This window comes from Cydia fagiglandana, chromosome 14 (genome assembly GCF_963556715.1).
Source record: "Cydia fagiglandana chromosome 14, ilCydFagi1.1, whole genome shotgun sequence".
NCBI classification, from domain to species: Eukaryota; Metazoa; Arthropoda; class Insecta; order Lepidoptera; family Tortricidae; genus Cydia; species Cydia fagiglandana.
In genome coordinates, this window is record NC_085945.1 from 11,823,882 (window position 1) to 11,847,529 (window position 23,648).

At 42.5% G+C, this 23,648-nt stretch overlaps 1 protein-coding gene across 1 annotated transcript; it reads left to right on the plus strand.

Annotated features, from left to right (window-relative positions):
* Positions 1-1,404: 1,404 nt before the first annotated feature.
* LOC134670779 (RNA cytidine acetyltransferase) lies at positions 1,405-21,996 on the plus strand. The gene is made up of 19 exons (XM_063528594.1): positions 1,405-1,594; positions 1,805-1,899; positions 1,981-2,140; positions 2,703-2,839; positions 3,393-3,555; positions 5,609-5,751; positions 6,320-6,596; positions 7,401-7,616; positions 8,247-8,474; positions 9,131-9,276; positions 11,077-11,224; positions 12,115-12,257; positions 13,326-13,463; positions 13,983-14,179; positions 15,946-16,112; positions 18,512-18,674; positions 19,151-19,233; positions 20,913-21,052; positions 21,876-21,996. The coding sequence occupies exons 1-19, from the start codon at positions 1,487-1,489 to the stop codon at positions 21,976-21,978; spliced, it is 2,955 nt and encodes a 984-aa protein (XP_063384664.1). The 5' UTR covers positions 1,405-1,486; the 3' UTR covers positions 21,979-21,996.
* Positions 21,997-23,648: the final 1,652 nt, after the last annotated feature.

Consider the following 23,648-nt stretch of genomic DNA (forward strand, 5'->3'; position numbering starts at 1 on the left):
CTGTCGCGTGTTAATTCGTGGTCGCGTGAATTTATTTGAATTTAAGAAAATTATGTCATATGCTCTGTCGTGAGTATTCTGAACCACGTTCATGTCCAAGACTAAAGCCCCGCATTCACACTCCTACCTTGTAGTCCGCCTCGTTGGGTAGGATTGTGTATGGGAGTTGCGAACTACGAGCCGTCCTACCCTTCGAGCAACACGGAAGGGAGGCGGCATTCGCACTATTTCCCCTCTGCCGAGGTACAAGATTAGCGCGTCAATCTAATCTAGCGCGGGTAATAAAATTAGTTGCACTTGGATTTTTCACTAGACCGAGTCCAGACGCACGCGTGAACACTGCTGCACAAAAATGCCTATTTGCTCGGTTTTTTGTTATAAAAAGAGGTCGGGGACATCAAATTTACAAAAAGAAAGTGTTACATTTCACATGTAATGCTTTTTTTTTACATATCATACGTTACGTTAAATTACATTTAAATACAATTATTATATTTTAGTCTCAAGTAATTGTCGGATTTATCGATTTTGCCAAAGAGCATATAATCACTACGTGGATTTTGCTCGCTCAGTACAAATTGCGGATCGGTCGAGCGACAATCCGACTTCTAATCTCTCAGAATACAATGACATACTTCAACGAAAATGTGTTAGTGTGCGTGTTGTGACACTAGTCTCTCGTCCGTACACAAAAAGAGATCGAGGTTTGCAAGATTTGTCTTTGACGTGTGTCATTTTCTATGTATTTGTGTCGTCATTACAGATTGGATTTTGTATGTAAGTGTGTGAGAAATGCGACTGTGTGCACCTTTCCCCCCGCGAAAAATGGCAGAAAGATTTGTACGGCGAGATATCGCTTGGGCCCCTCCCTTCCGACGTGTCGGAAGCCGGTGTTGCTCGAAGGTCCTACCGTTTAGCCGTTTGTAGGACGGCTCGTAGTCCGCGAACCCCATACACAATCCTACCAACGAGGCGGACTACAAGGTAGGAGTGTAGATGCGGGGCTTAAAGGCTCAGGCTTAGACGGTGCGAGAACTCGCATTACTCGCATTCGAGTTTCATTACATTGCGGTATTTGATTGTTCTACTGAATTGGATGCTTTGGTACGTACGCTGGAAAAAGTGAATACATAGCCTAATATTTTTTGTTTCATGGTCACACTATTAAACTGCGTTTTGTTACGCATTCAATAACTTTGTAGGAATTTGAAATAATCAAGAATTAATTAATGCAAACTAACTTGTTGTATCACTAAATATGAACTCATAAAAAGATACATTTTAATTAGATGGTACATAAATAATACTTTAAATATAAATAAATCCACCATCATCAGTGATATTTCAAAATAACTAAACTCAATAATTGTCAAACTTTACAATGTATTTTGAGGTTATGCCTAATGTCATTGCGGTATGATCTTTGAGGTTAGATTCAAACGTTGTTTTTGTTTATACATTTTATAATTCACAAGAATTTATTAAAATGGTTAAAAAGAAGATTGACAACAGAATAAGGGTTATGATAGAGAACGGAGTCAAGCTGGGCCACCGTACAATGTTTCTATTAGTTGGAGATAAGAGCAGAGATCAAGTAAGTTAACTTTAAGGTTCTGTGTAATGTTTTTAAAGATAGCTTTTCACGGTATGAGATGGAGGCTTATTGAGTTTAAATATTACATAGTGTGCCTATTATACTGGATGAAACAGACATAAAGTGCTAATTATGAATGCAGTAAAAAATTTAGTACTTTTTGGGTGGTGTTCATTACTCATGTAGTATATTTCATGTTTTTTTTTGAAGGTGCCAATTCTTTATGATATTTTGGTGAAATCAACAGTCAAGTCTAGACCAACAGTTCTCTGGTGCTACAAAAACAAAGATGAAGCTATAAGCAAGTAAGTAAAGTAAAGAAAATTAGGAGAATTATTTGTATACTCTTAACAAACGTAATTTAAAATTTTACATGTAAATTACAGTCATGGTCGTAAACGAGCCAAGAAAATAGCAGCTGGTAAATTGGAGGTATCGGAAGAATCACTGTTTGATGCGTTCAGGGTAGCAACCACCATACATGGACGGTATTACTCTGAGAGTCATGCGATGCTCGGTCAGACATATGGAGTGTGTGTGTTACAGGTGACTCTACTTTGAATACTTGTTTATGTTGTTTCTTCTTCCTCGGTCCCTCATTGCTGAGGATCGCAATCAAGCTTGATCTCTTTCAAATCAAGAGTGAACAGGCACCTTCTGGGCGAGCTCGCTCCATCGTAGGCCACGTCTACGCCTCGGCTAGTCTGTGGCCATGAGTAAACCCATGCATATTAAAAAAAAAAAAAAAAAGTTCGCGACCATGTATGCTCCGTCTCCACAGTGTGCGATCATTAGCCATATGGGTCACACACTGCATATTGCCACCAACCTTCCTCTTCACAAGATCAGACCATCTCGTGGGTGCTTTACCTCGCACACACTTGTTCTATTTGTCCCAAGATAATCTACCTTTATAAGTAATGCTTTTTAGATGGCATGATATGACCAATAAAACTGTGTTTATGTTGTTTAGAAATCATAAAAAGCAGTGGCTTAAGCGTAACCCCATAATTACTCATTTCTATCAAAGTTGCACTTGTAATTTTTTTAACTAAGCTGTCAGTAAATCACTGATTAATAATCGCTAAGTATAACTTTATTTGTCCAGGACTTTGAAGCCCTAACACCCAACTTGCTGGCTCGCACAGTGGAGACAGTTGAAGGGGGCGGACTTATCATATTCTTGCTCAAGACCATGGACTCCCTGAGACAACTGCATTCCATTACTATGGATGTCCATTCAAGGTTAGTTGCAATCCTTATACCTAAGGGTGGTATTCCATCTGTCCAATTTCTTTGGCCAATGTGTATTTGCATTTCACATTTTGCTTTAAGTGAAAGAGTGAGGGGCAATGCGCATCGGACCAAGGAATGGGACAGGGGGAATACCTCCCTAACCTATTTCTTGGCAATGCAATGTAGTTTAATAGAGGAGCCATTATGCCCGAATGACAATTTTTTTGATAGGTTGGATTTTGGGTGACACTTATAAAACTGAAATTAGATATTGTTTGGAAAGCTAGATATTTCTAATAGTAGGTAATCACAGCCAAGATGCCTGGGGGCGAGGCACACCTACATACTGAGGGGACTTGCCTAAGTGTGGAATACCAATGTATACTTTGCCTCACATTTTGCTTAGTGAGAAAATGAGAAGCAATGTCAATCAACCAAATGATTTGACGCCCAAGTTTAATCATGATTTGAGATTCATTGCTGGCACTTGAGTAAATACGCTCCTGCATTTGAATTTTAATAAATTTTATTTTTATCTTACTTTAAAATTTCTATATTACAGATTTAAAACGGAGGCTCACGACACAGTAGTGAACCGCTTCAACGAGAGGTTCCTCCTCTCCCTAGCCGATAATCCCCGCTGCCTCATTCTGGACGATAATCTCACAGTGCTGCCGATCTCTTCCAAAACGGCGCAAGTGGAGCCTGTCAATGTTACACCAGAGGTATAAATAAAATAAAACAAAAAGCCATTTATTCACACTAAGGCTGGTTTTAGTGTCACGCGGACCGTCCGTGCCGAGCGCTCCGCACCGGACCAATATGTAGTACAGGGATGTTGCAAATATACACATCCGCATCCGCGGAACATCCGCATTATTTTCAACATCCGCATCCGCATAAAATCGATGCGGAGCATCCGCATGATGCGGATGTCACCTAAGTTGGTAACAGGAACGTATTTGCGGCGGCGCCGGTGGCGTAAGTGCTAGGTAATTTCGTCATTATATGTATATAACGAAATCGTCTAGATCCCGAAAAGTCGGCCCAGTTACTGTTTATTAAATAAAACGCACATATATTATTCTTGCTCAAATACTAAATGTTTCGTTTTGTTTTAAATTAAAAAATGCTAAAAATGTCATATTTTCACGTTTTTTAAGTACCAAATCATGACATCCGCATCCGCATCCGCGGATGTGAGGCTCTAAATATCCGCATCCGCGGATGTCAAAAAATATGCATCCGCAACATCCCTGATGTAGTAAGTACAGGGAGCGTTATAGAGTAAAGCTGATGGGGGCAGCTTTCTCATACAATTTAGCGGTGCGGAACGATCCGCACGGACGGTCCGCGTGACACTAAAACCACTGTAAGTTTTGTTTACATTTGTATGTATAAATTTAATTGTCTTTTACTTAGGGTCGGTTGCACCAAACTGTTCGTATCGTTAAAGAGTTCGCAATATTTTTATGTATGGAATAGTACATTATTGTCGAGGCTCGGAAGTAGCTACTTGCAGGCTGAGGATTCGTTTTAAACGGACGACCTTGGGAGTCCGTTTAATTGAATCCGAAGCCAGCAAGTAGCCTTCCAGCCGAGTCATATATAGTGCTTTTCTCAAAATGGTGCAAGAAACATAAATATCATAGAAACATTTTACAAAAGCAACGTTCTTACGTATATATTTTCACAGAGAAAAGCCCTTGCCGCCTTTTTATTTTTTTAATAAAAAAATAGAAGTGTATTTTTCTGCCGAAAATACGCCAACCTATTTGAGACAACTAAATAGTCGCGGTACTAATCATCTGTTTGGCTGTTTAATGGGCCTGTGCCTTCATTTGATATGGCCATTTGAACTTTTAAAAAGTTTGGAACTCGACAAATAATGGAATTTGTATGCAACATTGCAGTCCCAAAATCGAGACTGCAATGTTTTTAACTTTTTAAATTTTGACTGACCATAAACTCCGCGCTTCGCGACCTATTTTTTAGACGGCATAGTCGACTTTGCCGTCAATTTTTGAGAAAAGTTTCATACTAAAGCGCCGGGGCGCGCCGGTTGACGTTGATTAGTCTGTCAAATGTGGTTGGTGCAACTGGCCCTTAGTGGTGAACCCCTCTTTGGGTGAAGACCTCTAACTCAATCCATTTGCTTCTGTCTAAAGCTATTGCCATCCAACGCTTTCGCACAGCCTGGGTTAGGTCGTCAGCCCAACATACGTACGTACGAGGTATAATCAAACTAAACTACAATTGTCCCTTTGAATGCCACGTCTATCATGTTGTAATGCACAAAGGCACAGAATAAATAATAGTACTAGGTACAGAAGACTCACTCTCTAACAAAACGCGTCTTTTACGACCAGCACAGATATGGCCGCTAGGTGGCGACAGCGCCACGCGCGGCTTATGGCTTTCCACAAAATTGGTGTGGAACGGATGTACCTTTATCTACCTGTAGCAAAGCGACGAAATCGCGGAGTGAGCCACGCCTGACAAAGGTTGATATTGAGGCATTCAAAGGGTTAAAAGACCTAATAAAGTCCGGTTAATGGAGATATTGGAGATATAAGCTATACCTACTGGTTTTGATTGCTCTGGTATGAAGTGGCCTGGAGTGTATTTTTATAATGGTCCTCAGCAAAATAGACATCAATATTATCATAACGGCCAACCCTTTGAACATTTTTGGGCTGTCCAAGACAGGGCTTTGGAAGTGTGGGGTGGACTATTCTAGATGCTTCTATATCACCATGATTCTTATATCTATTTCAGCGCACCAATCCCAAGCTGACGGAACTAGTGTCGTCTCTCTCCGACACGCCGCCCGCGGGGCCTCTTGTCGCTCTCTGTCGCACCTACGACCAGGCTACGGCACTTATAGCCATTATCGACACATTGGCTTCGAAAACTTCCAGGTATTTTATCAATCCTTAAAAAAATAATAAACCCTAACTTTAATGCCTTATAGCATTAAGTCCGCCTTTTGTACTAAAAGGTTTTCTTTTGTGCAATAAAGATTAAATAAATAAATAAATCCTATGAAAGATGATATGACTTCTCGCGTCGAAATCTCGTCCCTATGAGAGTTAAAAATTTATTTACTTTGATTAAAGATTAGTGAAAACTTATTCACCAATATAATAAATGCCAAAGTGTGTCTCTCTGTCTGTTCTGTGTCTGTTACCCATGTAATAAGAAATAAAAATTACTGATTCCACGCAGGCGAAGTCGCGGGGAAAAGCTTGTAATTGACCGTAGGTCTCCGTTTTAAACTAGGCATTTTGCTTTCGTATGTCAGGATCAGATCCTCTATAGGTCGGAATTCTTAACCGATTCTCATGAAATTTTGTGATCATTTTTCACATTTTTCTAAGCTTAACGCGAAGTCTACAGCTCACAGACGAAAACAGAATTTATCAGTGGCTCACTCTGTACTTAAGTATAGATAAATTCTATCAAGTTATGTAATAATGTTTGTTATAGGCCTCCCCACTGCCTAACAGCCGCGCGAGGCCGCGGCAAGTCCGCCTGCCTCGGCCTCGCCGTCGCCGCCGCCGTAGCACTCGGCTACGTCAACATCTACGTCACCTCCCCCCACCCTGAGAACCTGATCACTCTCTTCGAGTTCGTGCTGAAAGGGCTGGACGCCTGTTTATACCAGGAGCATATAGATTATAATATATTGAGGTCGACGAACCCGGATTTTAAGAAGGCGATTGTGAGGATCAATATTGCTAGGAATTCGAGGCAGACTGTTCAAGTAAGTGTTGGCTTAATTCTAAGAAAAAGCGTTGTCCCCGAGTTAAACACCAGAACAGTCTGTTCATACATCAACTATTACATACGTCACACACACATACATTATTATATTGTCATACGTCAACTATTGACAAACAGATTTGGCATACTCCAACCTTAAAACCAAAATATTACTTTGCTAATCCGCGTAAAAGATAACGTGCTAGTCAATCAGTGCTAACCCGTTATACTTGCTTGCGTATTTTTTGCATGCAATTAATGTTCCCACCCTCCCACCGCAAAAATAAATACGCAAATAAATATAACAAACCACTACCAAAAGAATAATACTCGACACGTGTTTCCAACCTTAGTCAAATAATACTACATCCTTAATAGTGTTACATTTCTAGAAGAAAAATAGGCGATCGTCGCTAGCGTCAGCGTCAAACGAATTCGCTCGGTGAGTTATTTCGTGATGGCCTTTTGTAGGGTGGAAATTGATTTATTTATATACGACCGGTCTGGCCTAGTGGGTAGTGACCCTGCCTATGAAGCCGATGGTCCCGGGTTCGAATCCTGGTAAGGGCATTTATTTGTATGATGATACAGATATTTGTTCCTGAGTCATGGTTGTTTTCTATGTATTTAAGTATTTATATATTATATATATATCGTTGTCTGAGTACCCACAACACAAGCCTTCTTGAGCTTACCGTGGGGCTTAGTCAATTTGTGTAAAAATGTCCTATAATATTAATTATTTATTTATTATTATTTATTATATAGTCATATATGTAATTTAATTATTCTTTTTCCGTTCCAGTACATTACCCCAGACGACCACTCGCTGCTAAGCGCCGCCGACCTCGTACTAGTAGACGAAGCGGCCGCCATACCCATCACGCACGTCTCCGCGGCCGCTACCAAGGCACCACTGGCGTTGCTATCGTCGACGGTCTCTGGGTACGAGGGAACGGGCCGCGCGCTTTCATTGAAACTGTTCGCGATGTTGCAGACTAAACACGACGCTCCAGCACCGGTAAGATACAGTGGTATGAGATGAGATGCAAAGGGTATAGTAACTTGAGGCCTTTAAGATTCAAATTAATTAGATCTTTTAATGCTTACACTACGAAATGACCACAGTAAACCCCAAATTGCTTAATACCCTCAGCACACGTAGCGTATCGTAAAAAACGTTCCCGCGAACGCGAAACGAAACTGCGTTCAAGTCACCGCTGGGCTGTTCGTATTTTTTCAGACGAAACGTGCTTCGTTATTTGAAATATGGCGCTCTTGCAAAGTAGAATTTTGTTTATAGTTAAACCCATACCATTAACTATATGGTAATTGGTATCGTCATCAGAACGCCACAAATACATTTATTTATTGATCAAATAAGTAACACAGCATTACAGTATAAAACCAAGGCACTGTGAAACTACAAAGTAAAAGAAAAGACAAAGAAAAACAATACCTACCTACACCTAAAAATGATATTAACTAAACATTAGATTTGGGCGACGACGTAACGGCGTGGCTCCGTAGCGTCGCCTGACTCGGCGTAGGGTTCGGCAGGTTGCCCCGGACATTATCAGTATTTTTTCTATCGATATACAATTATACATTTGCCTCCTGCAGGCTTTAAAAATATGTTATACCTTATCAGATAAAGCTAGAAGAGCCCATCCGTTACCGCTCCGGCGACCCTGTCGAGGCCTGGCTCAACTCCCTTCTGTGCTTGGAGTCCCCCGCACCCTCCGTAGGCGTCGGAGCGCCCTCGCCGGCGGCCTGCGAACTGTTCCGAGTGAACAGAGACGCCCTGTTCTGCTACCATAAGGCTGCTGAGGCGTTCCTGCACAGACTGGTCGCTATATACGTCGCTAGTCACTATAAGGTTAGTTATGAAGCCTGCCTCAATTCTCCACTATGACTAGAGTCTTGCTAGAAGTTGTAGGGGTCAGAACATTCACTCCGGCGGCTTGTGAACTGTTCCGAGTGAACAGGGACGCTCTGTTCTGCTACGCTCTGTGCTGAGGCGTTCCTACAAGTGCACAGACTGGTCGCTATATACGTCCTAGTCACTACAAGGTTAGTTTCGTAGTCTGATTCAATTCTTTACTACCATAGACTAATAGTAATAGACTATCAATCGCCTTGTCATGCCCCTGACATGCTCATGACATAACCAAAACGCTGCTTATTTTCGTAGTCAAGCGTCAAGGAGCGGGTTTATCAGTACAGCTACTTGGTACTAGATGTCGCGAATGTCGTGATAAACGAAAAGTTTAATGCTCAACAGTTTTCAGCTAACATCTAATATAACTGGAACTCTATTTTCAAATCCTTCTGCTTCAAATATTAGTTGTAAATTTTTGAGCAATATTTTTTTAGTTTGTCGCGACACTCGTGACATCTAGTGTCAAGTAGCGGTACTGATAAATCCGCTACTTGACGCCAGAGGTCGACTACGAAAATAAGCAGATTGCAAGGAGGATTAATACGCCCGTATGAATAGTTTTTATAAACCAATTTGTTTACAAATCGTTTCAGAACAGTCCCAACGACCTCCAACTCCTGGCTGATGCACCAGCTCATAATCTGTTCGTTTTGCTGGCGCCTACCCCACCGAATGCTACCTCCATGCCAGAGGTACTCTGCGTGGTACAGATGTGTCTTGAGGGCAACATATCAGATAAGTAAGTATTGGTAAAAATCTTCGACGTGTTCGTCGGAGTGACGTGTTCCGACAGAAGTTCTATATTTTAAATTTGTAATATATACTTCTGAATTCAAATGCCTTTACAAAGGTCACATTCCAACGTTTGTTTTTAACTTTTATACAGACTTAAGACAAGCTTCCAAATTCTAAAACAAAAGAAAAGTTGGTCGGGTTATGGTTACCCACCATAAACCATACTAAATTTACGGTGGGGAATAAAAAATGTGACACTGTGACAAAGACGTGCAATAATAGCGCTGTCTCTGCTACTCCTATATAAATATACATAAGACTATCCCGGTCGGTCATTTCCCCCCACCACAAAAAAATTTCAAAATTATTTACCAACTTAGCCAAGAAACCTACAGACTTGATACCAGCTGCCTGTAGTTTGTTATTTTACTTATGCTTACCTCAAGTGTTTTGTTCCTTTGGCCTGACAAGGGTTCATCATTCCTTATACGCCATACTTAGTAGAGTGCTGTTATGTTAGTATTTCGTACATTTTCGTAAATTCGTCATTCTACAATGCTGTTTTGCTAATAAGCTAATCTTACAAGATTTTTTAACGTAGATTTAATGAACGCTCGATATTGGTTTGGTCTGACATTGCTTTTTAGTTAGTGTAGCCACCGTTGGCGCTAGTAGTATATACAGCTGTAATGCTCAGCCAAGATATGGTCGGACCGGATCGATACAGCGATTTAGAGCACGATGCTTGTTTTATGTATTAATTAATCTTAATTGTAAATAGTCATTATGTTGTATCTTCTTGCTGTGTAACTTTTTTTTCTTATTTAATTAACTGTCGACTGTATGTTATTTCTGTCTTTTTTCTTCTTGTTTGTTACCTTCCGTGATTCTTCTCACTTGATGGTCTCATCGGAAGATCAGCGCTGGAAGCCACCAGCAACATGCTGAGATGGGGCCATTTCGTGGCACTTTAATCTTATTTTGTGTTTTTTTTTTATACTATGTACTGTTCCGATTGTTTGTGCTTACGAATAAATCTATTCTATTCTATTCTATTCTATTTATTTCATGTGATTTCGGTACACACATAGCAATACACAACAATAAACAAAAAACTTACAAGAATTACACATAAACACAACATATACACATTAAAATTGACACAAGATATACAGTGCTAGCCAAACTCTTAATTTTTGCTACCACTGTATCACACTTGTAGGGGAATGTAGTCCCTCACAGTGGAGCATTATGGGACAGTCTGGCTTTTCCGCTATCATTCTCAAGATGGTGTTGGGACTGTCCCGCACCCGGCGCACCAGGGATGCGGCGCGCACACGCAAGGTCGCCTGAAAACAATCGACGCCCGCCTCAGCACCACTCATGCCTGATTCAGTTATACTAGAATATCTTGGAGATCGAGCTTTCCTAGGAAAATATACAAAAATTCGAAAATGCGCGTTTTGCCAGAAATAAGACTTAGGCACAGAATAAATAATAGTACTAGGTACAGAAGACTCACTCTCTAACAAAACGCGTCTGTCACGATCAGCACTGATATGGCCGCTAGGTGGCGACAGCGCCACGCGCGGCTTATGGCAAACCCCAAAATTGGGGTTGAACGGATGTACTTTTAGCTACCTGTAGCAAAGCGACGAAATCGCGGAGTGAGCCACGCCTGACTTAGGTAGATCGATTTATCGCCCCTGAAAATCCCATATAGCAAATTTCATCGAATATATATAAATATACAAGAATTGCTCATTTAAAGGTATTAGATTCATGAATTAACCATATCCCACAGATCAGTCCGCGACAACCTCGGACGCGGGCGAAAAGCGGCAGGTGACCTCATACCTTGGAACATCTGCGAACAATTCGGAGACAGGGACTTCCCCAAACTCTCCGGCGCCAGGATCGTGCGCATAGCCACGCATCCGTCTTACCAGCGGGTATGTACACTCACACTTTATTGATAGGAATTCAGCCTTCATTTTGTAGTGTAAGCAGTGAAATCTATAATTAGTACGAATCCTAAAGGGATCAAGTTACCATACCCTATGGTATGGTAGGAGTTGACGCAGGCACAGCTGTGACATTAAGCCCCCTCCCCCCACATCTAGCGTCTTTCGAGCGTCGGCGTCTACAACTCTATGGCCGAACGTCGACGCAACTGCGCAGCGACGTCATTTTCCATAGCGCTGACCAGACGCCGACGCTCGAAAGACGCTAGATGTGGGGGGAGCCTAACATAATAAAGATAGTAGATACAGGAAGCTAATTACAGGAACTCACAGGTAGTGACATAATACTAAATCAATAGGTATAGTCATAGTCAGCAGCAGAAGTTGCTAAGCGGGCAAGGTATTCAAAATTAAATTATTATTCAAACTTATTCTCTTAACAATAAAGTCGCGTCAAGATCATTTTGAACCGCTAGCTCGCTTAGCAACTTCTGCTACTGACTGTACTATACTAAGCTTGCGGAAGCAACATCTTATAAGATGAAGTAAATGGGTGCCCTAGGGCCTAGATTATTCCGGTTTTTTCACTATTTTTCTATACCAAAGAAGAGCAAGTAGTAAGTAAATGTAAACACATTGGTACGAATCGCGGGAATTATATTATATCCCTTAGGCCCACTTGCATCATCCCACTAACCCGAGGATAAGCGGTTAAACCGTTAACCTAGTGTCAAATTGTACTGGTAGGCATGGCAACTCCAGGTTTAACCGGTTAACCCCGGGTTAGTGGAATGGTGCAAGTGGGCCTAAGTCTGGTAACGGGTTAAATAACATTAGAACAGTCGCAGTCAAGTTAAGAAAGCTTATATTTGAAACAGATGGGTTACGGCAAACGGGCGCTGCAACAACTGGCATCATACTACACGGGCGACATCCCCTGTCTCGACGAGCAGCATTCTGACACTGAAGAGGTGCCCGACAAAAGAGCAGGCGGTCTGCACACGGAGACTATTGTGCCCAGGTGAGTCAACCACCATCAATAATAGATAAACTACTCTGTGAGTTGATATATATTTAATTCTTGAATCTGCTCAAAAAATTTCACGAGTATCGGTTGAGAAATGCGACATTTAGAGGAGAAAATCCGATCATACGAGTACGAAAGCATTTTTGACCAAGCTGAGACGGAGACCTTAGCTAGCGCTCGGTCAAAAATAAGGGATGAAAGTCCCTTAGCTCTTAGAATATAGAATAACGAGAAAGCGTTTACACATACGCTAAAATTAGTGATGTACCGACTATTGATTTGACCGACTAGCCGACTAGCCGACTAATCGGCGCTCGGATGGCCGATTAGTCGGCCGACTAGTCGGCTAGTCGGCCAAATCATTAGTTTGGTCTAAGTTCGGTTCAAATGCACTAAAAAAACGGACAAGTGCGAGTCGGACTCGTACTTTTTAGTATTTGTTGTTATAGCGGCAACAGAAATACATCATCTGTGAAAATTTCAACTGTCTAGCTATCACGGTTCGTGAGATACAGCCTGGTGTCAGACGGACGGACGGACAGCGGAGTCTTAGTAATAGGATCCCGTTTTACCCTTTGGGTACAAAACCCTAAAAACAATCGTATTACCCCTTTCGACGCGCTATTTATCATATAGTAACGCTAAAAAAATTAAAAAAAATCCTAAGGTTATATATTTCACACGGCGACCGGACAGTCGGACATAAAAAAGCGACCACAAGGTCAATAATTTCGAACAAAAGTTTTCGTAAGCACCCTAATAAAAATTTGGGTAAAATAGGTAAAAAGTGTATGAAAATAGATACTGTTTATTTTTTTTGCCCTGTTTTTCTGTCACTTATAAAAAGCCGACTAATCGGCCACTTTTGCCGACTAGTCGCCGACTAATCGCCGACTACAAATGAGGCCGGATAGTCGGCTTTCCCGACTAGTCGGCGACTAGTCGGTACATCCCTAGCTAAAATACTTTTTTCCTCTAGCATCAGGAGTAGTTTTTGCTATGTCCGACGCTTAGGGGTCATTTAGGGTACCTCCACCTTTTAACAAACTGTATTTCTTTCAGAGCAAAACCACCAACACTCCTTAAGCGGCTATCAGAAGTGCAAGCAGAGCATTTAGACTACCTAGGCACCAGTTTTGGTCTTACAGAAGATCTACTAAAGTTTTGGAAGTCTCAGAAATACGTGCCTGTTTATTTAAGGTAAGTTAGTGCCATCATACAATGGTTTTCTATTCGCTGTTTTGAATAGTAAATTAAATATTTATATTTTAACAGCCCACTCGTACCTCAGGGTTGGCCGAGTTTTGACGTCCGACCGCAGTAAAAAATATCAGTTCTAGGAATTTCAGAGATACACAAAAGTTGCTTCGAGTGATCTAACAGCTCCTAAGTGTAAATTTTTGGGCGTCTCGTGAAGAGCGGCATTGCCGACCCTAGGTCTAACTACATCACATAATAGCGCCACTTGCACCATCCTATTAACCCGGGGTTAAACCGTTAACCCAGTGTCAAATTGTACTGGTAACCATGGTAACTCCAGCTTTAACCGGTCAACGCCGTTTCAGTGAACGGTACAAGTGGCTCTTAGTTGTCAAATTTATTTACCAACTAACTACAATGCACCTGTTTCGATTCCAGCCTGGGGCACTGGAGGCCCTGGTTACTTTTCTTTTGTATATGACATTTATTTCAGTTCATTATATAATTCTCTATCCTCAGCCAAAAAGCGAACGAGTTGACGGGCGAGCACTCTTGCATAATGCTCCGCGCGCTCGGCGACAGCTCCTGGCTGACGGCATACAGCGCGGACTTCAGGCGGCGCCTCGCCAGGCTATTAGGGCGCAGTCTGCGCACCCTGCCCGCCTCGCTCGCCTTGCCCACGCTAGTCAACGAGAGCGTTAGCGTGGACAAACCTGGTAATACTTGACAGACACGCCCAGTGACATAAGTAAAGCTCGGCGATAGCCGGTAGCTGGCGACATACGGCGCGGAATTCCGGCGACGCCTCGCCAGGCTATTAGGGCGCAGTCTGCGTACCCTGCCCGCCTCGCTCGCCTTACCCACGCTAGTCAACGAGAGCATCAGCGTGGACAAACCTGGTAATACTTGACAGACACGCCCAGTGATATAACTAAAGCTCGGCGACAGTTCGTAGCTGGCGACATAAAGCGCGGAATTCCGGCGTCGGGTGGCCAGGCTATTAGGGCGGAGTCTGCGCACCCTGCCCGCTTCGCTCGCCTTACCCACGCTAGTCAACGAGAGCGTCAGCGTGGACAAACCTGGTAATACTTGACAGACACGCCCAGCGATGTTAAGCTAAGCTCGGCGACAACTCCTGGCCGGCGGCCTACAGCGCTGACTTCAGGAGATTGCTGGCCAGGCTATTAGGGCGCAGTCTGCGCACCCTCCCCGCTTCGCTCGCCTTGCCCACGCTAGTCAACGAGAGCGTCAGCGTGGACAAACCTGGTAATACTTGACAGACAGGCCCAGCGATATTAAGCTAAGCTCGGCGACAACTCCTGGCCGGCGGCCTACCGCGCTGACTTCAGGAGATTGCTCGCCAGGCTATTAGGGCGCAGTCTGCGCACCCTCCCCGCTTCGCTCGCCTTGCCCACGCTAGTCAACGAGAGCGTCAGCGTGGACAAACCTGGTAATACTTGACAGACACGCCCAGCGATATTAAGCTAAGCTCGGCGACAACTCCTGGCCGGCGGCCTACAGCGCTGACTTCAGGAGACTGCTGGCCAGGCTATTTATTTATTTATTTAGAAATTTAATTCAGGCAACAAGGCCCATATTACAAATACCTTACAGACTAACATACATAATGTATTTTATAAATTTAAAACATATACACATATATATATTTACACATATATACATATATATATTTATTGGGGCGCAGTCTGCGCACCCTCCATGCTTCGCTCGCCTTGCCCACGCTAGTCAACGAGAGCGTCAGCGTGGACAAACCTGGTAATACTTGACAGACACGCCCAGTGATATAAGTAAGGGCTCATTTAGACGATGCGAGAACTCGCATGCGAGTCTCATTACATTGCGGTTTTTGATCGGTCGATTGATTCGGACGTAACCAACAGTCCGCAATGTCACTAAAATCGCATGCGAGTTCGTGCGCCGTCTAAATCAGCCCTAAAGCTCGGCGATAGCTGGTAGCTGGCGACATACAGCGCGGAATTCCGGCGTCGGGTGGTCAGGCTATTAGGACGCATCCTGCGCGCCCTCCCCGCCTGGCATCTAGTAATATTGCCAATGAATGTTGCCATAAAACGATGGACAATCGCCATCAAATATATCAGAGCGACCGAGGTACTCAAAAATATTTGAACATGCACTGCAACGTGTTGATGATACAGGCTTTGTTCAGATATTAGTTAACACCTTAGCCGCTCCGATATATCTGATTGCGACTGGACAAGAACAGAGCGTTATTATCCATCAGAGTATTCAAATCATATTTTAGCGACCTTTAGCGACAACTTTTAGCGACCCGCTCCGGCTTCGCACGGGAAAACACTCTATTGATAGGTGAAAACCTCATGAAAATCCGTTCAGTAGCTTTTGAGTTAACGCGCAAATACAGCCAGACAGACTCGGTGGAGGACTTTGATTTATAAGGTTTTTTTTTATAATTTAATAATTGTTTGTTTTTATATTCCAGCGCTCACAAAGGAACTGATCGCCCAACACCTATCCAATCACGACTTAGCACGGTTGGAGTCCTACTGCAGACAGCAGGCGGACTACAGGCTCATAACGGACTTGCTAGCTCCCATAGCCACCTTAGCGTTCCATGCCAAAGTGGCTAAGTTGGATGCTGTGCAACAGGTGCGTTAAAATAACTTCTCTTATAGTAACTAGGTACGGTTGCAGTCATACTGCAGACAGCAGGCGGACTACAGGCTCATAACGGACTTGCTAGCTCCCATAGCCACCTTAGTGTTCCATGCCAAAGTGGCTAAGTTGGATGCTGTGCAACAGGTGCGTTAAGATAACTTCTCTTATAGTAACTAGGTACGGTTGCAGTCATACTGCAGACAGCAGGCGGACTACAGGCTTATAACGGACTTACTGGCTCCCATAGCCACCTTAGTGTTCCATGCCAAAGTGGCTAAGTTGGATGCTGTGCAACAGGTGCGTTAAAATAACTTCTCTTATAGTAACTAGGTACGGTTGGAGTCATACTGCAGACAGCAGGCGGACTACAGGCTCATAACGGACTTGCTAGCTCCCATAGCCACAGTGTTCCATGCCAAAGTGGCTAAGTTGGATGCCGTGCAACAGGTGCGTTAAAATAACTTCTCTAATAGTAACTAGGTACGGTTGGAGTCATACTGCAGACAGCAGGCGGACTACAGGCTTATAACGGACTTGCTAGCTCCCATAGCCACCTTAGTGTTCCATGCCAAAGTGGCTAAGTTGGATGCCGTGCAACAGGTGCGTTAAAATAACTTCTCTAATAGTAACTAGGTACGGTTGGAGTCATACTGCAGACAGCAGGCGGACTACAGGCTTATAACGGACTTGCTAGCTCCCATAGCCACCTTAGTGTTCCATGCCAAAGTGGCTAAGTTGGATGCCGTGCAACAGGTGCGTTAAAATAACTTCTCTAATAGTAACTAGGTACGGTTGGAGTCATACTGCAGACAGCAGGCGGACTACAGGCTTATAACGGACTTGCTAGCTCCCATAGCCACCTTAGTGTTCCATGCCAAAGTGGCTAAGTTGGATGCCGTGCAACAGGTGCGTTAAAATAACTTCTCTAATAGTAACTAGGTACGGTTGGAGTCATACTGCAGACAGCAGGCGGACTACAGGCTTATAACGGACTTGCTAGCTCCCATAGCCACCTTAGTGTTCCATGCCAAAGTGGCTAAGTTGGATGCTGTGCAACAAGTATGTATAAAATTTAAAATATTTATGGTAACAAAATTGACTGTAGATCGATCGGAATGCCAGATTCCACTTTGGAGTTAGACCAAGAAAAGCTTGCAACGATTTTGATAGCCCGCGCAGTGCAAGTGGTATTTATACGTCATACGGTCATAATTTAATAGAATTTTGACGTTTAAAATAACACTTGCACTGCGTGGACTATCAAAATTTCTGCAGACTTTTCTTGGTGTCACTTTAGTTACTGTTTTGCACGTGATTGTGGTTTATTGTACTTGCACACAGCGCAAGTAACTGGAGTAAATAGGTCAGATTACTTGCGCGACTTGCACGAGCTGTACACTCGAGCTTAATAAGATGCGTCCTACTTGCGGCTTTACTTGCTCCAGAGGACAGATGCCGGATCTCTTACGCCCCGGGCTTGCGCTGGTATTTGCACAAGGTATATGCTCCAAGTGCAGTCACAATTATTATACAGTGTGTTTTCTGTAACATGAGCAATAAATTAAACTGTAAGCTGTACTCCTCAAACTGACCAACATTTGTTCAGCAACTTTTGAAAGTAACTCATGTTTTGATTTTTATTACACTTTAAAGTTTATTCTAAGACGCAATGTATTGCAAATTTTGTTACGTTAAAAGCGTGACAAGTAACGTCAAACACACTGATGTCAGCGTACATTGAAGGCAATATTTATTTTGTATGAAAAAGAGGAAGTGTAAAGGATTCATAATTTTTAAAAGTTGCTGAACAAATGATGGTCAGTTTGAGGAGTAGAGCCTTTAGTTTAATTTATTGCTCCTGTTACAGGAAGCACCCTGTATATTCACATAGAGTGTGCAATCACTATTATTATATACGCACATAGTCTGAGCGGAAAGAGAAGAGTCGTTAAATGTATCGGGCCCTATACAGACGCTAACTCAAACAGACTCTAACTTAAAATAATTAATAACTCATTTCAAAATGCGATATTTTAAACTGATATTTACGGAACGGGCCAACCAAAACATACTTTTAAATCTCAAAAAGCCAGTTTTAGAGTAAATCTCAAAAGAATCTTTGTAGTGTTAACACGTTGATTGCCAAGCCAAAAATGGCGAACATACCGAGATGGCCAACGAATGTCGAATAGGTAAATCCCTTCTCTAATGGCCAAAACTAATGGCATAAGCCAATACGCTACGGCCACCATTTTGCGGCGCGAACAAAATTGTATGGCTTTATCACGCGACATCGCGTCATCTGCCACAGGGTATTGGACTGCATCACGCGACGTCGCGTGATGTGGCAATCAACGTGTTAAAAGAATAACTGTAACGTCATTCCGCAGGTGATATTCGTGGCCATGGGTTTCCAAATGAAGGAACCAGACGACATAGCGCAGGAGCTCGGGCTGCCCGGGTCGCAGATCCTCGCCAAGTTCTACGAGGCCTGCAAGAAGATCAACGCCAGCTTCAACACGGTGCTAGAACGTTCTGTAGCCAAGGAAATAGGTAACGTCACGGTTTCACAGACCCGCCCGTCCAATAGTTCTCAAAAGTCGATTGTCGATTTTATAATCTAAGTAAAGCGATAAACTAATGCAACGCAAATCCTGACTCGTGAGAACTATGTTTGGCGCGTTTTTTTTGAAATCAATACCTATTGCGGTGGCGAGACAAAAATTTTAGTGTTTTTCTCGTTGACAACGTTTGTTTATCTTTCGTGACATAAGCTTCTCCATGCTCATCAACATTTTGAAATCTTTCTATTGTTCAGTTTACCTTTTGAACACCACAACCAACGTACGCGGCGCGTTATCGTGAACCTTGCTTGGAATGCACGAAGGTTGATATTGGGCTGTAGCCGCGCGCGTCAGTGGACGTCTGCTGTCGATCAAATGGTGTTCTTTGTTAATCAAAACACTTGATTAACAAAGAACATTTAAGTCTTACCTCTCGCTAATAAATTGTATTTCATCTTTTTCTAGGTATTGAAGACATGAGCGCAGAAGTAGACACGAACGGGCCTGTCAAACAGAGTCTGAACGAGGAACTCACGAAGGCCGCTAAGGTAATTGTCTTGATTGGTGTTTCAGTATTTCTCGTGTGGGCGATTAGGAATAAATGAGATGAATATATTTTAAGTTTTATTTCGCTGCACCTAAGGCTTACAATCATTCCAGGACATTGTATATTTCACCAGTATTTACTCTCAATGAACTAATAAATTCTATGTATGGTATTCTTGTAAAATATTAGTTTGCCGAATTTGAGGGACGCTGCTGCCCGTCCACCGGTGGTCTTGGACGTAGTTTAAGGACATACTTGGGTCCAGCAGCGGGAGCAGCAGCGTCCTTCAAATTCGGTGTACTCGACTGCGATCGCCAACCCGCCTGCCAAGCGTGGCGATTATGGAGGCCTATGTTCAGCAGTGGACGTCTTATGGCTGAGATGATGATGATGATGATGATTAGTTTGTAATTCTTTTAATTATTCTCTGTGAATGCTGCGCATCCGAGCTGATTGACTACAAACAAATTGAGTGCAATTTGATACTTAATAAGACGGTCCTATTGAGAATGTGATGAGAGGGTGAGGGATGACAGAAGAGTGATAAATGACAAAGAAAGTTATGAGAAATAATTGTAATAACGATTAGTTACAGTTCAGAATAAGAATAATATAATCTGAGAAACCGTATTAAAATGCTAGGAAAGTTAGTGAAGCCAAAGAAATAAAACACGTGCGAAGGAGTGCATAATGTTGTAGTAGCAAATTTTTATTTTTATATGGCGCTGTACGGCTTCGTACATTATTCGGTAACTAGGTTGTGAAGCGGTAGCTAGACAACCGAAAGAAAAAGGTTGGCGTCCTACAGCGCCATTTACTTACGTGTTAACCTTTTGAACGCCACAGACGGCAATTGACGTCCAATCCAAAATCGTGACAACGACGCCAAAGACGGCATTTGACGTCAATCGTTTTTTGATGAAAATCTACTGAAATGTCACCCCACTTTTAGGTTGGCATTATTTATTCACAAAACTAAATTTTACCCCCGTGGTGTCAGTGGCACGGCAAATGGATGCGCCGTTTGGCGTTCATAAGGTTAAATTTGCGACCACAGTATTTTCGCTACATTCTTCAACGGAATACAAATGAATACTACGATTCTTTTGTCTCCGGTGTAGTGAAAGGTTAAATCAGACCTGCTAGTATGAGTCGCGTTCTCGCGCGCGACTCCATACATCTAGCGCGACTTCAAATATGGACACGCGCGCGAGATCTCAACTCATGCTTGGCGGTCTGGTAATATCAGCTAGGCGTGGCTCACTCCGCGATTTCGTCGCGTCACTACAAGTACATGCGGCCCACACCAATTTTGGCGTCTAGCAGTAGTAGTTGCTGCGCACCTCTACGGAACGGACGTCTGCTCGCGCTTGTGGCCTTGCGCCACCTTACGGTCATATCTAGAGAGTGAACCTTCTGTACTATTTATAGCGGTCAGCAAAATATAATCAGCGCGTGTCGATAACTTAGTATAGGTTGGAGCATGCGCTGATTCAGTTGAGATATTGCATGTGTCGTAAAGATAACAGGATGTATAGACGCTTAGGTATGTTTGAATAAATCAGTCTAAGATTACCAGTCAACGGAGGCTTTTACTCACTTTACCCAGTCCCTCTAAACTATTATTTATTCTGTGTTAGTATTTAGATAACAATACTAACGTATCATGCGTGGTTCCAGGAATTGGAACGCAAGCAACGCAAGGAGCTGTCAAAACTGATGGGAGAAGATTTAGCACAGTACCGCATTAAGGGTTCCGACATGGACTGGGGCCAAGCGCTCGCGGCGTCCAAGGCTAAGGGATTGCTATCCGTTAAAAGGTATGTGTTGTCACTTCAATCATCTATTAGTTTACATCGTCACAGCTTCATACAGATGGCGCCACTGTGCTATCAAAATGTAATAGAGTTCGACCAAGATAAGTCTGCAGCGATTTTGATGGCAGTGCAAGTGTTATTTATACGTCATAATTTCATAGAAGTTTGACTTTTAAGAAATCACTGCAGATTTTTCTCAGTCTAACTCTAATGGAATGAACTGTAGGGTGAAAGTGTTAATGTCAAGTTTATGTTTCCAATTTAACCCACAAGATTTCAGATTCTTCAACGCGCACGGTCCCTATACTTCCTCAGAATAAACTTGCTCTTAATATTTGATTTTTAACATATTCACTGTCAGCATTTTCGAAGCGCTTCGCTCGTAGCTATTCCAGGGCTTTTCCGCTTTTTAGAGGAAAGCGACTACAAACACTCAACCCATCCCCCGGTACTCAATGTTCTAATGAATTTGACATTAACCTTTTTACCGCCAAATGGTGACAGTCCATTTCCAACGACAGCAGCACTTGCAATTTTACTATGGAAATTAACAATAACACCGACGCGTTTGTACAGTCATCAGCAATAGTATCTTACACAACTAGGGCCGCAAAAATATATGACGCGCTCTTATTGCGCTCCAAATAAGAACGTGTCACATATTTTTGCGGTGCAGCTGCGGTCAGACATGGAATGTTACCCAAAAACGTCACCCGCGGCTACAGCCCATTATCAACCCTCGTGCATTCCGATAAGTTTCACGATGATGCGACGCACGTGATAGGGTTGGCGTTCAAAGGGTTAATATACAAAATACAACTTCCAGCGGCGAGAAGCGGCTCGGCGACGACAGCAAGGAGCTAGACGATCTTCTAGAGCGAGAGCCCGGCAAGAAGAAGAAGAGGAAACACAACCGCAAAGACGTGTGAATAAACCGATCGCTAGTACACCACGAGTTTCTGTTTAGCATTTAATTACCTTCCGAACCCACTATTGGTTAGTAGTGGGTTTCCACGCTTTAAGAATCTCTGCAAGTTACTGCACATAACATCCTGTATTTAAACAATGACTGATTTATGGCTGACTTTAGACGGCGCGCGAACTCGCATGCGATTTTAGTGACTGTTTTACTGACTGTTGGTTACGTCTAATTCAATCGACCAGTCAAAAACCGCAATGTAATGATACTCGCATGCGAGTTCTCGCATGATCTAAATGAGCCCTTAGATTGTTGTTTTTTAACCCTTTTCCACGCATAGTACCTACGATTTATCGACCATATACCCGCCAATATAATTTCAACCTTAGCAACCCAAATTAAAGTTCAAATTAGATTCGATTAGAAATGTGACTTGGGTTCAAATTAACCATCACAATTGGAATATATTTGGATTTTTAGGGAAGACACATTCGGAGGTTACATTAGGTCTTCAACTGCCCAAGTTTGGTGTTCAGATTGTAGAATGGTCATCATCATCATCATCATGATAGATAGGTAGGAAACTATGTTATTTACAAGAGAAGACGCTCTTTTACATAACATAGTTGACCCCTACACATTTTCCACAAGATCAATAGTGACACGAGGAGATCTCTAAAAGCGCCCGTCCTTAGATTATTAAAGGTTTCATAAAACAAGAGTTGCAAATGCACATATCTGTAGAATAGTGAGTTTAGTCGAGGCTATCATAGTTTCGGTGGGTGTTAGGATAATGAAAAGTAAAAGCCAAATTCAATAATAATTTCTATAATTATTATAATATAAAAAAGTGTTGGTAGTTATTCAACCCTCGGAATAGACAATAGATATTTCCTCTTAAACATAACAAATATGAGGAGCGCAGAGCGCGGTCGCCGACCCGGTTTGTAAAAAAATAACTTTTTAACGCGCTCCCGCGCCGGCCAACGCGTCCGCGCCGTCATATTTCTATACTTTACCATTTTATTACAATATAATGATCTAAGAAAAATAATATTTTCGTCTAACGCCAGTCGGGCGTTTGGTAAACAATTTTATACTATAATTTGTTTGTCCCTTAACTAGTACACGCGTCTACTGACATAGAAATGCCGCGAGCGGCCCGGCTCGGCGGGTATTAGCCCAGAGGAAATCATTCTTAACTTTACATGATTTATAGTCAAGGCATCCGTCTTAGAAGAATTGTTTAGTTGGAGAGAGACGGATGCGTTACACGTGTGGAAGAATAAATAATCCATTTTTAAGGATGATTTTCTACGAGCGTCGCTATAGTCGCGGTCCCGCCTCTACAGTTACATAATGACACAAACGAGTCGCCTCACATACTTTAACACTATTATATAATAAAACATCCACTACAAAACATAAATTTAGAATATTATTAACATTAGCCGTTTATTGTTAGTATTAACTTTACGCGATTTTCGTTCATTTATACAGTTTCTCTCACTCAATCTGGCGGGACATTTTTAATTATTATCAAACTTGACTGTTTCAAAATATTAGAGCTGATTTAGACGGCGCGCGAACTCGCATGCGATTTTAGTTACATTGCGGACTGTTGGTTACGTCCAATTCAACCGACCGATCAAAACCCGCAATGTAATGAAAGTCCAAATG

Coding starts and splice junctions, on each gene's coding strand:
- LOC134670779 (XM_063528594.1), top strand. CDS start 1,487: ATGGTTAAAAAGAAGATTGACAACAGAATAAGGGTTATGATAGAGAAC. Junction 12,258..13,325: donor ACGGAGACTATTGTGCCCAG/GTGAGTCAACCA, acceptor TATTTCTTTCAG/AGCAAAACCACCAACACTCC. Junction 19,234..20,912: donor AACTCACGAAGGCCGCTAAG/GTAATTGTCTTG, acceptor GCGTGGTTCCAG/GAATTGGAACGCAAGCAACG.